Below are 17,463 nucleotides of genomic sequence, written 5' to 3' on the forward strand. Positions count from 1 at the left end.
AGACATCCCTTATGGTATAAAAATACATTTGTGAAATGTATTTGTGAACACCATATAAATAATCCATTTCTGTCATGACTTCCTATATGTCCTGACATTCCGCTTTAGTGCATCCCATATTGATGAATAATGCATCAAAAACCCGTCACCCTGTCGCAACATTCTTCACTTCTTGTTGCTAGCCATGATGTGTTTAGCAGGAGTGGGCTACAGACAGCGCAGGTTGTACCATGAAGGAGGGTTGTTACAGATCCCGGGTACAGCTGCGGGACATCCTGCCATCTTGCTATCCTAACAAAAATTCACATGCACCATGTCAGCCAACGATAACTAAACATAACTACACACTACAAAACTACAACTACACTACAATTCATTTCCAATACACCTTGCCAGGCAGTCTCTCCCTTCTCCATTTTATGCCAATAAGGATACTGATCAAGTGCCGTTCAAGCATTCACCTGAAAAGGACACTATGAAAAGTGTGCTTCAAGTATGCTATGTTTTTGTTTGGGGGGGGGGGGGCTAAGGAACCTTAAGAGGAGACGCAGGCAAGGCTAGTACAGGGTTTGCCCTCTCCTCAGCTTAGCTCACACTGGGAAACCACATAAGGCACAGAACACAGAACCGTAATGACAGGACATAAATCCTCTAGAGCACCAGAGGTTTGCTGTCACCACTTAACCCCAATCTGCCGTCTCCTGAACAAGAACCGTTTCGCTGCCACAGGCCACTAGCTTCACCATAACACTAAAGGCTGTAAACGAACAGAGGAATGTAAACCACGTACGTGTAAACCATGGTGGGCCGTGCTGTGAGGGCACTCAGTAAACACATCACTTTTGGTGAAGTCAGTAAGGCTTTCCTTCCCCTTGTTCTATCTTCTCGATGAGTCTCAAAGACTATGGTAGGGCCTGATCATGAACAAACTAGAGTAGTTGCTACTGTCCTGCAGGTCTCCACACTAATCACTGGTGTGTACAGCACAGGCAGTACGAGCGATAGTTCACTCCAGCACAGGATGTAGGCCTCATGGCTTTGCAGAGAACTCGCTCTCAATATACAGCCTGAGAGAGAGAGAGAGAGAGAGAGAGAGAGAGAGAGAGAGAGAGAGAGAGAGAGAAAGAAGAAGCACTAAAGGAAAAAGCTTACAGTGCTCTATATGCAGTAAAAATAACAGTTTGGAATTTAGACATACCTATTAAGATTTGGGGCAAAATATTTGACTGTGTAATCCAGCCAATTGCGCTGTAAGGAAGAGAGGTGTGGGGTCCACTCAGTGAGCATAGCTACTCTCAATATACAGCTTGAGAGAGAGAGAGACAGAGAGAGAGAGAGAGAGAGAGAGAGAGAGAAACTCCAAACACAGGAGAAAGCCCTAGGGGAGCTATTTCTCAGTCGCACCTGCTCTCCCCACCCCCGTCACTGAAGGTGTCAGAGACTTGTGTGTTTTACAGCACACATTTCACTATAAATAAGATCAACGTTACCACCATTAATTCATCATTATCTTCATCTTTTAATATCAAGTGAAATACAGAAAAGTCCAAGAAAAAGGAGGCAAAATAAAGAAGTGCAATTAGAACGTGTCTCTTTTCTCTCTCTCTCTCTCGTCTGTCCCTCCCCTTTTAGTCTGAGGGGGACGAACGAGGGATGAGATCTAGAGGGAGGGAGGGAACCAGATTGAACCGCTCAGGATATAACTCAAGTTCATTCGAGCGGTCGTTCGAGGGAGGACGTCTGTCAAGGCTTTCCGAATATCAGGAACGTCCAGTGGCGGATTTCTGAAGGGTCCGCTATCGCTCCAAGCGGAGCTGCCCCACAAGGCCGCCACGCTTCCTGGAATTCTTCTGGACAGGAAGTGAGGCGTAAAGCGCTGATAACGGTGTGATCTGTACATTCACGGAAATGAATCAAGCGACATCTCAAGGCCAGCCGCACCACAAAAGGTGAAGGAGGGACCTGGACAAGCCCAAGGAGTAGTGTGTTATGGGAGTATGTGTATGTGTATGTGTGTGTATGTGTACGTGTATGTGTGCGCGCATGTGTGTGTGCTTGTGTACGTGTGTGTGTGTGTGTGTGTGTGCGTGTGTGTGTGTGTGTGTGAGGGGTGGTGTTACTGTAATGTGACAAGAGGACCAAAGACACTTCCAAAAGTCTGATTGATAGGGATCAAGGTGAAGCCATGAGAGTGTGTGTTTTTCTGTGTGTGTCTGTCTGTGTGTGTGTGTACCGTGTGTGTGTGTGTACCGTGTGTGTGTACCGTGTGTGTGTGTCTGTGTGTGTGTGTCTGTGTGTCTGTGTGTGTGTCTGTGTCTGTGTGTGTGTCTGCACTTGCACGTGAGCAATAAGAGGCTGTCTGGATTGTAGCATGGCTCTGTTTGCTGTTCCATTTCATGGGAAGCCAGAAAAACCCATCCTCGATCCCTCTCCTCTTCCTCCTGCTCCTGCTTCTTCTGCTCCTCCTCCTCCTCCTCTCTCCCCCTCCATCACTTGCTGAGGTGCGTGAGTCTGCTGAGGCAGGCCTGTGGGTAGGCCTGGTGGGGCTGGGCCCCGGAGCGGCCCCGCGTCTCCAGCACACAGTCCCTCACCAGCTCAACAAACATGGAGGGCCACAGCTTGTGCAGGGCCTCCCGCTTCACACTGGTGTCGGTCGTGCGCTGAACCAGGCCCTGCACGTACGTCTGGGCCAGCGCCTCCGCGGTGCTCTCCTGAGGTCACAGAGAGGTCACGGGCGTGTTAGCATTCGGGAGGCTTTTATTCTTCATTGTTTCATGTGTATGTGTTTGAGATATGCATGTGATAGGTGTGATATGTGTGCATGCATTTGATAAACAAGAGAAGCCCATAATACAACTAGCTACTGGCCGTGTCTGTGTGTGTGTGTGTGTGTGTGTGTGTGTGTGTGTGTGTGTGTGAGAAAAACCAGAAGTCAATCTACAAGCTGACAACCTTCAACTATAATCAGCTGTTCTTCTCAGTAAAATTGTATCAGTTGTAATTGGCGAGGTCAGTCAGAGGTTAGCAAATAATTATGGCGGAGTGCTTGAGTATTTTGATCTCTGTGTGTGTGTGTGTGTGTGTGTGTGTGTGTGTGTATACCTCTGGTCCGTCGCTGCCAGTGTCTCTGTTGGGGTAGTTGAAGAGGGCTCGGCTAAGCCCCTCCCCCAGCAGGCGTCCGTTTTCTTTCAGCTCCTCAGGGCTCTGACCCACTCGCCGCCCACGGCCCTCCAGCAGGAACTGCAGTTGGCGCTTCCTACACACACACACACACACACACACACACAGAGTCATCCATACACTCACACACAGAGTCATCCATACACGCACACACACAGAGTCATTCATACACACACACACACACAGAGACACACATAGACAGACACACATACAGTCACAAAGACACACACACATACAGTCACACAAATTGTCACACAGAATCACACACATGGTATCTATCACTACGAGCTCTGTGCACTGTGATTTCCAATGATGAACACACACATTTGGTATAAACACCATATACACACATAGCACATAAAACACACTACACATTTCATTCCCTCCTCACACACACACACATGCACAAAGAAGGGGATATATAGGTCAGATAGAGAGAGGCTAAGACAGTAATAATGAAGGCGATGGATTACATGAGTCTGACTTTAAGAGTTCCCTCAGACCGAGCTTATGCATTAGGGTACAGGATAGGACACACACACACACACACACACACACACACACACACACACACTCCTAGGTAAAATAAGAAAAGATTGATAAAGAAGATAAGAGGGAGAGTAGGGTACACAGGAGAGCAGAGGGTATTGGGGCCCAGATGGTCCAGATCCACTGCCAGTTTATGAATGAGAGTCTAAAGATGGCTAACCTTTCCTGACATCATCATTACACACACACACACACTCACTCACTCACGTATAGATAGGTCACTTGAATGGGTGCCTAATGAGGGGCAAAGCCTCCAGGGAGCATCAGGGTTCAGGCCATAGGCTGGCCCCGCTGCCCCGCTCTGGTACTCATAGCCCCCCTCCCCAACACACACACACACACACACACACACACACACACACACACACACACACACACACACACACACACACACACACACACACACCCCCTCGAGAAACCCGAGCCACTGTGTAGCACCGGACCATGCGCATTCCTCTACGAGTGCAGCAGTGAGCCCACACAAAGACACCTTTCAGGGGGCCCATGGACGCTGCGCTGGCATGAGCACTGGAGACGCAGGGAGTGGATGCGGGCAGCTTTGGTCCAGGTGATGTTTCAGAAACCAGCTCTTCCCCTTCCCCTCCACTAGCTCTGCTTTAAAGCAGCCGTAAGGCGTTTTGATTAAAAAAAGGCACGCAAAAGATCCATCACCAACAGCCCAGTTGGCACTGATAAAAGCTTGCTAACATGCTAACTGGAGTCTTTTGACAGTATAGTTGACAATGTCGTACTGTGAAAGCTTATCTTACTTTTTCGCAGGGTGTTTCATCCTGGAACACAGGATTACACAGTGCACATCCTGGATTGCTAGGTGGAACGACACATGCATTTATCTGTCTTTCACATGACTATATACAATGAAAAATAATTTTGAAAATAAAACAAAAACAAAAAAACTCAAAAAGTGTCAAATTGTTGCATATTGTTGCTTTAAGGACGGCAGCGTCTACCAGGGTAGATGTAAGTTGGGCAGGGACGTCAGTGGGAAGATGTTACATCAAACGCTGCTGTCGTGTCTATCAGCATTAATCTTGTGAGTGAGAGCAGCACTACACAAACATGTTCCAACCACAAACACTACGCAAGACCTGGTGCCAGGGCATGGACATGGGGCTGCAGGCCAAAATACCTGCTGGGATGAGACAGAGAGAGAGATTGTGTGTGTGTGTGTGTGTGAACGAAAGATAGATAGACAGAGAGTGAGATAGAGAAAGAGAGAGCTAGAGAGAGAATGCGAGAGAGAATGAGAGAACGTGAAGAGCCAGGGAGAGAAAGGGACACAGTGAAAGAGAGACACAGAGAGCAAAAGATAGAGAGACCAAGAAAGGCCAACTGAAAGGAAGGAGAAAGACAGGAGATAGTTGATGAGAGGATGAGAAAGAGGCAGAAGGAAAGAGAGAGAGAGAGTGTGTCTGTCCCTTCTGTGAGGACTGTAGAATGAGAGAGCAGAGAAGACTCGGTGACTCAGACTCCAGCTTTCCAACACACACACACACACACACACACACACACACACACACACACACACACACACACACACACACACACACACACACATCAAAATACTCAAGCACTCCGCCATAATTATTTGCTAACCTCTGACTGACCTCGCCAATTACAACTGATACAATTTCACTGAGCACCCAGGAAGGGTTATTACATGCTTCCAGAGATCACTGATAAGTCCCCGCTGTAACCGTGACATCAATCCACTGAGGACTGAATTGGTTAAATATGCACTAGAACAATGACAGCTCAGCTTCCCTGCTCTAAGCATGTGTGTGTGTGTGTGTGTCTGTGTACCTATGTGTATGTCCGTGTGCAACTCATCAGAGTAGGTCAGATTTCACTAAGAGCCAATCCCACACTGACACAGGGCGGCCAACACAACGAGGTAGAGGGCAGGCTGAAACATTGCCTGCACAAAGACATAAATACATCCACACACACATGAACACACACTTATGCTGCAGGTTCACACACACAGAGACACACACAGGCAAAATGAATGGCCACAGCTGGCAGCAGTCAATAGAGGCCGAGTTGGAATTTTGGCAGGAAGTGGAGAGCGCCCTGCGTCGTTAAAGCCTCATCTCGTCTCATCTCGTCTCCTCCTGGCATGAGTGGGCTGGTGACGGGCGTGTGTGTGTGTGTGTGTGTGTGTGTGTGTGAGTGGGCTGGTGACGGGGCTGAACGGCTCTGATTAGACATCTGCCAGGCACTCAATCAGCCGCTCACTCCCATGCAGAGGGCGCATCCCTGCCAGCTGATGCCAGAGCAAGAGCTGGCTTGCATCTCTCTCTCTCCCTCTCTCTCTTCCTGTCTGAGTGGATGCGGAAGTGAGTGCGCGTGGTGAGTGCGAGAGCGACTGGAGGCCGCGTCTGGTCTGAGTGAGTGTTCTAATTATTCTAACTTTTCTGTCCTTTTTGCCGATTGAAACATCTCTTCGTCAGAGGATACGTTATAGTGTAGTGTAGTATAGTTGGGAGAGTCTGCTGCCAGCTATTCTAGCTGGTAGGGATGGCGACTCCTAAAATAAATCTCGATTGTCTAACCAGACGCCATGGAGTGAAAGTAGCGTCTAAAGTTACCGTTGAGCAATGCAGTTTAGCGGTGGGAGATGTTGTCGGACATGAAAATGATGTGTCAGCATCTAGGATGAATAATGCGATCGTTCTCTTTTTGAGTACGGTGGAGAAGGCTTTTGATGTAGTTCAGACTGGCATTGAAATCGATGCTCAGTATGTTTCAGTGCTTCCTCTTAGTAGCCCTTCTAAGAAGATCCACCCTGTCAAATGTGCCACCTTTTCTGAATGATGAGTTGTTACTCAGAGAACTATCTAAATATGGTAAAGTAGTGTCCCAGGTAAAGAAAGTTTTGGTGGGATGTAAATCTCCCTTGTTGAGCCACGTAGTGTCTTTCAGACGTCAGGTCCATATGGTGCTTAAACAAGACTGTGATTTCAATGCGGTGTTTAAATTTAATGTTGGTGGTTTTGATTACACTGTTTATGCAACATCCGAAACGATGAGATGTTTCGGGTGTGGGCGAGTGGGACTTTTGAATCGTAATTGCACATATAGGAAAAACAAAGGCAGTACTCCAACGGATGCACCTGCCGATGTTTCTGTGAATGAGAACAGCGGGGAAACCGCGCGACCTGAGACTTCAGCTGCCGATGGTGGTGCAGGGTCAGACGCGAATTTGAGTGGGCCAGAGCAGGAAAATTTTAACGACAAAGAATCGACTGAGGTTGATTCTAATGAAGCCTCTGAATATAATGGTGTGGAGGAAGTGGAGACGGTAGCAGATGTTGGGCCCATAGTACAGGCTGAGGTGAACATGAATGAAACGGACGTTTCAGCCGCGGTGGCTGAGACCGCTGTTTATGAAGTAGCGGAGACAGAAGCTACAGTGGAGGTTGTGGAATCTCTGTGTAATCCAGCAGGGATTGAGGCAGATAGAAAACGAACGACACAAATTGAGACAAAACAGGGGGAGGAGGAAGTAAGTGATATGTTGACAGAAGAAAATACTTTCAAAGTTCCTAAAACTAAGAGAAAGATGCAAAGTCAACACAAAGTTAGCAAACAATCAAAAACTGACATCGACATTGACTTACAAACTGATGAAAATGCCATGGAGAGTGATGGTTATTCCACTGATTCCAGTTCGCAAGAGAATTATCCACCTTTAGTTGTGGTATATTCCATTAAAGAGATGTCATTTTCTTCAGACTACCAAATTCCAACGGAATGTCAAGATAGAAGAATATTTTTCGAACTTACAGCAATTCATTAGTGATGCAAAATATCTAATGAAATCAAATGATGGAGAAGGTTTTACAGACCAGGAGATGTTTCGCCTGAAAAAAAATTGTACATAAACTGAGGAAAGGAGAATCTATTGATGATGATACAAAGTAATTTCTGCTACGTTTTCTGTTTTCTATCTTTTATTGAAATGGGTGAAGTAAGAGTTGCTACTTTAAATCTAAATGGAGCAAGAGAGCAAAGGAAAAGAGCAGAGTTTTTTGAACTGAGTAGACAGAAAAGTATTGATGTTTTCCTTGTTCAAGAGACACATAGTGATTCAAAAAATGAAGTTGATTGGGTGAAAGAGTGGGATGGGCTTGCTATACATAGTCATAACACATCTTTAAGTGGAGGTGTCGCTGTACTTTTTGCAAAGTCTTTCCTTCCGTATTCATATGATGTGGAAGAGGTGGTTCAAGGAAGACTGTTGAAAGTTAAGGCTGTGTTTGAAAATGAAGTTTTTGTTTTCATTTGTGTTTATGCTCCCACTTTAGCTCTAGAGAGGATGTTTTTTTTGGATAAACTTGGTGATGTTCTTAACTCATGCAATAGTACTGATTTTATGTTTTTGGGTGGTGATTTTAATTGCACTGCTGATGTTCTAGATCGCAATCATGTAGAACCTCATGCTGCCTCTCGTAAACGGTTTATTGAATTAATTGAAAATGATTAATTAATTGACACATGGAGAGCTTTTCATAAGAAGCAGAGACAATTCAGTTGGACTCACTGCTGTGATAATTTAGTTTCAATGGCAAGGCTAGATCGTATTTATTGTTTTAAGCATTTTTTTAGTGCATTCCGAACGTCAGTTATTAGCCCTGTTGGTTTTTCGGATCATTGTATGGTCAGTTGTGTCATATTTAAAAATGCTGTAAAACCAAAAAGTGCCTATTGGCATTTTAATAAGATGTTATTAGATGACAAAGTGTTTAAAGATGCTTTTTGTGTTTTTTGGGAAAGTATGAAGTTTGATAAACCATTATTTCCCTCATTACAGCAATGGTGGGATGTTGCAAAGGCGCAATTTAAGCATTTGTGTCAGAAATACACTTTCAATGTTAGTAGAGACTTAGCCAGATCCATGAAATTAATAGAGAATGAAATTTTAGACCTACAGAAAATGGTGGATAACACAGGGAATTTGGAGCTAATGGATATTCTTAAAGAAAAAAAGAAAGAATTGGATGATATGTTGGGAAGAAAAGCTCAGGGAGCATTGGTCCGCTCAAGAATACAAAACGTATATGAAATGGATGCTCCATCTAAATATTTTTTTAATTTGGAACAAAAGAATGGAAGAAAAAAGTTCATTCATGCTGTGCGCTCAGAGACTAGAGAACTTTTGACCAAGCCAGCTGAAATAAGGAAACGTGCAAGATGTTTTTACGCCAAACTTTTCAAAAGTGAGTGGGTCAGGGAGCAGGAGGCTGAGGATGATTTCCTCAATGGCCTGCCAAAGCTCTCAGAAGATTCAGCAGAAAAACTGGATGGAGCCCTGTCGCTAAAAGAGCTTCATTCTGCCCTGATGGGTATGGAAAATGGCCGTGCCCCTGGGATTGATGGTTTGCCCGTGGAATTTTATAAATGCTTTTGGCCAGTGGTGGGGAAGGATCTCCAAGAAGTCTTGAATGACAGTTTTGAGAAGGGGATGCTACCTCTGAGTTGTCGGAGGGCAGTGTTAACCCTGTTGCCAAAAAAAGGCGATTTGACTGACCTTAAACAGTGGCGTCCAGTGTCTCTTTTATGCACGGATGTAAAAGTTCTTTCAAAAGCATTAGCTACCAGGTTGGCTAAAGTGATTGGACAAATTATAAGCATTGACCAAACCTACTGTGTTCCTGAGCGGTCCATTTTTGACAATATTGCACTTGTAAGAGATGTTATTGAAGTCTCCAATAGTATGTCAAAGAATTTTGGCTTTGTGTTCATGGATCAGGAGAAGGCTTTTGACCGGGTCGAGCATAAGTATTTATGGAGGGTTTTAGAGGTTTTTGGTTTTAATACAGGGTTTATTCGTAATATTAAAATGTTGTATAATGACATTGAGAGTGTATTGAAAGTGAATGGTAGTTTGTGTTCCCCTTTTAAAGCTCTTAGGGGTGTGAGACAGGGTTGTTCCTTGTCTGGAATGCTCTATTCCATGGCAATAGAGCCTTTGCTTCACAAACTAAGGTTTAAAATGTCAGGTTTGTCTTTGCCCAATGGTGAAAATGTTTTTTCTCTCTCTGCCTATGCTGATGATGTGGTGGTGGTTGTAAATGGCCAAAGAGATGTTGACACGTTGATTCATGTTGCAAAAAAATTTGGAAGAATATCTTCTGCAAAAGTTAATTGGAGTAAAAGTGAGGCAATTCAGATGGGTAACTGGACAGATGATTTGCCAAAACTTCCAGAGGGTTTGAAATGGAAAAAGGGGGGATTTAAATATCTTGGGGTTTTTCTAGGGGATGAGAATATGGTTAAAATAAATTGGGATGGACTTCTTGAGAAAGTAAAGGGACGGTTAAAGAAATGGACATGGCTTTTACCACAGATGTCATACAGGGGACGCTGTCTAATTATAAATAATTTGGTAGCATCTTTTTTATGGCATCGATTAGCTGTTTTAGATCCACCGCCAAACTTACTGGCCAATATGCAGGCACTTTTAATTGATTTCTTTTGGGACCGCCTGCATTGGCTTCCTCAAAGTGTGTTGTATCTTCCTAGAGAAGAGGGAGGACAAGGAGTGTTCACTGGTCTAGCAGAGGTGGCAGCTTTTCGACTCCATTTCATTCAGCGGCTATTCACAGGGCCAGAGAATTTGACATGGAGAAGAGTGGCATATGCAATTTTACAAACTGTGGGGGGATTGGGACAGGACAAACCTTTGTTCCTAATGGATCCTGCTAAACTGGACACCAACGGGACTGCCTGTGTTTTACAAAGGACTTTTCAAAGTTTGTGGAACTTGTTCAAGGTACAAAAGGAAGAAGAAGAAGGATGTGTCTTTACATGGCTTTTAAGTGAGCCTGTGATCAATGGGGCAAGACTGGACATAAACCTGTGGCACCCCTGCATTAAATGCGCGACTTTGCCAGACAGGAGTAATAACTCTATATGAGCTGGTGGACATATGTGGACCCAAACTAAAAAATGTTGAGGTATGGTGACTCGGATGGGTCTGAGATCAATTGAGGGTAATGGGGGCAAATTTTACAGAGTTTGAGGTTCTGCCCTAACACCAGAAGAAACACAACAGTACTAAAGGATTATGGGAATGGGTTGATGGTTCCAGATCCAACGGATCCTTTTCCAAAATTGTTTTTGATGCCAAAATAGATGAATGTGAAGGTTCCCTTCTATTCTCTAATGAGTGTTTGAAAATGGATATGGATGAAGTCAGTGGCAATACTATGTACAGAAAACTGTGTTAAAGTTTTAAACAAAAAGTGGTTAAGCTCCAGAGTTGAAACACCCTGGCGAAGGTGTGTTAACCTTAAAAAAACAATGTAAAGCCAGAATGGAGGCACTATACAAGCTGCCATTTAACAAAAGAATGGGGGATTTGCAATGGAGGGTGCTGGCATGGAATAGTGGCAATGAATTATTTTATTGCTGTTTTTAAATCCAGAGGTCACACAGGTCTGTCCTTTTTGCACAGAAAGAGAGACAGTATTTCATGCCTTTTTACATGTTTAAGATTATGCCCATGGTTTTTGCTTTTTGCACAGCCTTTTTAAGGCCTTTGATGAACTTTTTTGTAAAACAAATGTTATTCTTGGCTTCAAATACAGCAAGATGAACAACTCAAAAGGAGAATTAATACATTTTATTTTAGGTAATGCTAAAATGGCGGTATACATCAGTAGAAAAAACAAAATAGAACAGGGACTCTGATAATGACGTTTTAACTGTTTTATTCAGACTCTTAAGATCAAGAGTACAAATGGAGTTTAAATTTTATAATTCCTTAAGTAATCTTGCTGATTTTGAAAGTGTTTGGTGTTATAAGGGGGCAGTGTGTTCGGTGACCAATGGAGAACTAGTGTTTGCACCTTACTTGTTATAGGAGTTATTATTTTTCTTTTTATTTATTCTTTCTCTTTTTCTTTTCTTTTCTCTTTTGGTGGGGGGGATCTTTAAAGATGTAATGTAAAACAGATATTTTTGTAATAAAGGATTATTAAAATTCAAAATTCTCTCTCTCTCTTTTTTCTCTCTCTTCTTTCTCTTCTCTCTCTCACACACACACACACACACACACACACACACACACACACACACACAAACGTATGATAAATACACTCACTCATGAACTCACTCAAAGCAGTGAGTGAGTGCGCAGTCCCTCAAATTGCAAGTCTTATTTCAAGTATAGCATTTAGCTTTCTGCATGACCACAACCAGACCAACAAATCTGTTCATGTACCCTGAGGGCCCAGATAAGTATCCTATAGGCCAAGATAAGGACTGCTGACAGATAATAAATTACATCAAAGAGGATCATAGGCCATAAGGCCACACACACACACACACACACACACACCACACACACACACACACACACACACACACACACACACACTTCCCCGCCTGACAGGGTGAACTGACAGAAATTTCAAAGGTGCTTCATTAGAAAGGTCAGTGTGTGTGTGTGTGTGTGTTTCAACGAAACAAACAAAAGATACCTCATTATAAAGGCCAGTGTGTTTTTAACGAAACAAAGGAAAATGATCATGGCCCACAGACATCCACAGATATCTGAATGATCTGTGCTGTACACACACACACACACACTCCATCTATCAACTTAGCTCTCTTACTATTTCACCATACCCTACTACTGCATAAGGAGTGGCCAGTTCATATAAAACCTCATTCTACTGCCTCCAGCCTCGACCCACCTCACTGTGAAACCTTTGAAATCCTTTTGAAGGAACACATTTAGTTAATATGTTGCCAGTAGAATGAAAGAAAATACTGAAGGGCATCTTGTGGGTAAAACATTAACGCAGTAAAAAAAAACACTGCCTGTTGGTGTGGTATGGTATGTGCTGCGGGTCAGTACTCAGAGAGTGTTAAATGCTCTGCGGTGGCCTGAGTTCAACTCTGCGCTGGGCGTTTCATCACATCGCTTTCTCCCACTGGGCGACAAGGGGAAGAGGAGTGTTAGGGAGCTGGCGCAGCGGAATGTGTGCTGGCGTCTCCACAGCGCACTGGCAGACAGCTTACCAGTGAGTGTGCGTGTGTGTGTAGGTGAGTATGTGTGTAGGTGAGTGTGTGTGTGTGTGTGTGTGTGTGTGTGTGTGTGTGTGTGTGTGTGTGTGTGTGTGTGTGCATGTGTGTGTCTGTGTGTGTGTGTGTGTGTGTGTGTGTGTGCGTGCGTGTGTGTGTGTATGTGTGTGTGTAGGTGAGTATGTGTGTAGGTGTGTGTGTGTGTGTGTGTGTGTGTGTGTGTGTGTGTGTGTGCATGCATGAGTGTGTAGGTGTATGTTCATGTGTGTGCATGTGTGTGTCTGTGTGTGTGTGTGGTGCGTGTGTGTGTGCATGTGTGTGCACATGGGCTGGGTTTGCGTGGCATTTGTGTGTGTGTGTGTGTGTGTGTGTGTGTGTGGGTTAACCTGTGCAGCTTAAGTGCTTGGGGCCAAGGTGAGGGGATGCCAGCCTACAGGTGTGTCTGCCAGCTACTAAGGCAGCTTTCAGCTCAGCAGAGGATACACACTCTGCCAAGGGACGCATCACGCTCCGTCACACCCCAAAACACACACACACACAGAAGACATGATCCCATTCACGTTTTGTGACACACACACACACACAGGCACACATGCACACTTGCTAATGCATACACAATAGCTTCCATTCTGGTTCTCTCACACAGAGAGGACCACACACACATCGGCACACACACGTTGTGAATTACAAAAGCTGCCTTTCACATAACCGAGCACTCACCAGCTCTCTTTCACTTTGGTGAAGACACACTCACGCATACATCGCTGAAAGGACCACACGCATCTACACACACACACACACACACACACCACACACACACACACACACACACACACACACACACACACACACACACACACACACACACCTCAGGCATCGTGACCTCACCTGCTCTCCTCCAGCAACAGCAGCAGTCGGCAGTGTGGTGTTTCCGTGGCAGCGATGTGACCCAGCGTTCCAAACAAACGCTCCGCAGCGATGACATCATTAATGGTCACCTGACACACAGACACATGACACTCAAGGTCACCTTCATTTTTTGGCATGTGAAAGACTGTGTAATATTTCCAAGGTTTTTCTTTCCTTTCCATTGACGGATGTTTCCAGCATTTCACTCTACTTCTGCTGGCAGACAGCCTGGCTCTGCCTACCTATCACCTAGCTTAGCTCTTAGCTCTTAGCTCAGGTTTAACTGGGCTTATGCCCATATAGTGAGTGTGTGTCGAGTTATGCCTGGATAGCTGAAATCTATCTGGGGTACAAGAGGAGTTCCTCAAATGATTCATTCACCCCTTGTTAACCCCCCCCCCAATAAAAATCCATAAAAATCACCCCAAATCCCTAAGATGTGACCCTGTGCGCTGCTGAGGCCTTACCTCCACGCCGTTGAGCCTCTGCAGGTTGAGGTGGTGCAGGCGGTACAGCAGGAAGGACCTCCAGAGGCTCAGGGCCACCACTGGGTTGCCCTCGGGGTGGATGGTGATCTGGTCCAGGCGACGCACCTGTGCCAGGGCAGCCAGCTGGGGCAGACGGCTAATGTTGGCCTCCAGGAAGATAAGGTGCTGTGGGGCGGCAGAGGGCGGTCAGGTGAGCCACTAGCATGAGTACGTTGTAAATGGTGCTTTGCGGTGAGTGGTGGACAGGCTGGCAGAGCCAATACTGGTCCATAGCAGAGCTCTTATAGCGACCCCTTACACTGCAGACCCAGCACTCCCATGTGTCACCACAGATATCTACAGTGGTGCTGGGACACCTCACTAGGACACTGATTCCTGCATATCTCCAGTCACCATTAAGTGCTGCACAAATGGATGTGTCCACAAGTGAATATCTATTTAAGTTACACTACTGTATGTTGCTGAAAGTGTGACTACCTGCAACACCCATCATTTTTAGTCAGGTTTAGTCAGTTGTAGCAACCGAGCATGCCTCTAGCAGGACACTTGGCTACACTTGTGCCGTAACCACAGTAACGGCACATCACCGGTGCTCACCGCCAGGTTGGGGAACTTGACGCGGATGCGCGGCAGCATTGGGATGATGGCGTCGAAGCTGATGTAGCGGAAGGCGATGGTGGTGACGGCGCTGGCCGTCTGCACGCCCCAGCCGCGCTCCAGGGCCTCCAGAGCGCCGGCGCCGAACAGACGTAGCGTGTCCCCATCCAGCTCCGCCAGGTGGCTCTCAGACAGGGAGAGACTCTGCACAATGTTGCCGCCCGCATCCAGTAACCTGGGTGAGGAGATGGATACACACACACACACACACACACACACACACACACACACACACACACACACACACGCGCACACATTAATACACTGATTCATACATTCACATCCACACACAGAGAAACTCTACACAGCGGGGGGTGCCCCTTTGCATCCAGTAACCTCGATAAGGAGATGCACGCATGAACACACACATCCATACATTAACATGCATACTCAGGAGCCACTTGCATCCAGTAACCTGGGGCAGAGGAGGAGATGTATTCAACGACACACACACAAGAAAAAAAAAAGAGGCTTTGGAGGCTACTGCCACCCACTTTTAGTAACATGAGACAAGTACACACACACACACACACACACACACACACACACACACACACACACACTGAAACCCTGACCTCCAACAACATAGGGTAGATAGAGAGAAACATAGAGTGTTATTGACAAATTCATACAAAGAGACACAAAGAGATGGGATGGGGGTTTCAAGCCTCACGTTTCACTTCCGAAGAAATCAAACACAAGTTAATGGTACAAAGGACAACATGATGGATAACTCCGGCACGTGCACAATCCAAATCAAATCAATTAGCTATAGCCTACAGTTATCAGAAACACACAGACAGACACACACACACGATGAGAAGAGGTCAGCTGCTTCAAAAATTCCTTTTCTAAACCACCACAATCAAGCCCGGAATGGTCATCAATGCCTTTTAGGGAAACAGCTGTGACGGCCTTTGAGGTTTGGGTGGAGGGGGACCAACAGGAACTACCGCTGTGGTTTAGGTGCCAAGGGGACACAGTGATCTGAGCGGTCAAAGGAGATGGCGTCAAGAGAACTGGTTGCTGAGTCCACACATGCACACATGTACACACACACACACACACACACACACACGCACACATGCACACACGTACACACACACAAACGTGTACACCCACCCACAAACAACAACACACACACACACACACACACACACACACACTGTGCTCCGAGCGGTCAGTGGGGACGGCGACAGGAGGATCGTTTGCTGGGCCTAATCGGCTCCATTCTGCCACCCTCTTTGGGCCAGTCGGCACCCATTACAGAGTCGTGAGAGAGGTGCACCGGGGTGGGTCTCAGGGAGACCCAATCTCTGCGTGGGAGCCAGGCAAACACACACACACACTCTCTCACACACACACACACACACACACACACACACACACACACACACACACACTCACCCCCACACACACTCACACATACTTATACACAAACAGACAGTTCTACCCATATACCTAAAACGTTTCAAATCAATGTATAACTATACTTGTAAATAATAATATAAACACATAATCTCAACACACACACACACACACACACACACACACACAGACACATACACACACACACACACACACACAGTCCGTCCGGTTCTCACATTCCTTGGGATCAGGTGCTCCAAAGCCTTTTGGCGGTAGCACCCACTCCATGGCCAGACCAATCAGCTGCCTCGCATTTCACACACAGAACACCCAATACCTCCACCGCAGCCCCGGACCCCGTTCCACAGAGAGAGCGGAGAACAGATGAAAAGTGAAAAGTGACGGAGGAAGGGAGGAGGGCGTAACAGGATCATTGTATTAGGGGATTGGGGGGGTCACCCAAAGGCAACACGGCGATAATTTGTTGCCTGTTTTCTTTGCCTGGTGGGGACGGGAGTGGACAAGAGGGAACCTGAAACCAGAACCGCCCCCTTTGACAAGGGCGCCATTGTGAGTGACGCCCAATCTGATGGCGGAGGCGTCTCCCTCATCTCGGCCGTAGAAGACGGCACGACCTCCTCTCCTCTTATCTGCCCATGACCCCTCTCTGTATCTCTCTCCCTCTATTGATCTCCCTCTCTCTCTCTCCCTCACACCATCTCTCTCTCTCTCTCACTCCATCTCTCTTTCTCTCACGCTACCTCTCTCTATAAATATTGCTCTCTCTTACGCACACGCTTGTTCTCTCATTCCCCCCCCTCAGGCTCACACAGGCTGGCCATGAGGAGAGCATCAAAGGAGAGGAGGGATATAAAGTAGCTGAGGGCCGGACGCGGGGTGATCTGAGAGGCGGACAACGGCAGAGAGGACAGACACTGGGAGAGATAATGGGGAAAGAAAGCGACAGACAAAGAGAAGATGTATCAAGATTGAGAGAGACAGAACAACAACAGAGGGAGAGAGGGACAGAATGAGGTTCGGTTTGAGGAGCGATAGAAAAAGGAGAACTTGAGCTGGCAGGGGCAAGGTGAAGCAAAGATAAGACCCTCAGAGGGCAACAAGAGGGAAGAAAAGAGAGAGAGGGGGGGGTAAACAAGGGATGTGAAGCAGAAGAGTGGAGATAAATGAAGCGAGGGTCCCCTTGGGTGGGTGGGTGTGTGTGTGTGTGTGTGTGTGTGTGTGTGTGTAGGGGGTG

At 46.1% G+C, this 17,463-nt stretch overlaps 1 protein-coding gene across 2 annotated transcripts in view; it reads right to left on the bottom strand.

Moving 5' to 3' along the window:
• Window positions 1-1,499: 1,499 nt before the first annotated feature.
• The window catches only part of LOC105888607 (leucine-rich repeat-containing protein 49), a 61,282-nt gene continuing 45,318 nt past the window's right edge, over window positions 1,500-17,463 (bottom strand). For both annotated transcript variants that reach the window (XM_031569006.2, XM_031569007.2), the window contains 5 exons: window positions 14,781-15,015; window positions 14,163-14,348; window positions 13,675-13,784; window positions 3,103-3,256; window positions 1,500-2,711 (listed from right to left, as the gene is read on the bottom strand). In XM_031569006.2, the coding sequence (XP_031424866.1) occupies window positions 2,490-2,711; window positions 3,103-3,256; window positions 13,675-13,784; window positions 14,163-14,348; window positions 14,781-15,015 (907 nt within the window). In that variant the 3' untranslated portion in view covers window positions 1,500-2,489. The remainder of the gene's footprint in view (window positions 2,712-3,102; window positions 3,257-13,674; window positions 13,785-14,162; window positions 14,349-14,780; window positions 15,016-17,463) is intronic.

This window comes from Clupea harengus, chromosome 6, assembly GCF_900700415.2.
Source record: "Clupea harengus chromosome 6, Ch_v2.0.2, whole genome shotgun sequence".
Lineage (NCBI taxonomy): Eukaryota > Metazoa > Chordata > Actinopteri > Clupeiformes > Clupeidae > Clupea > Clupea harengus.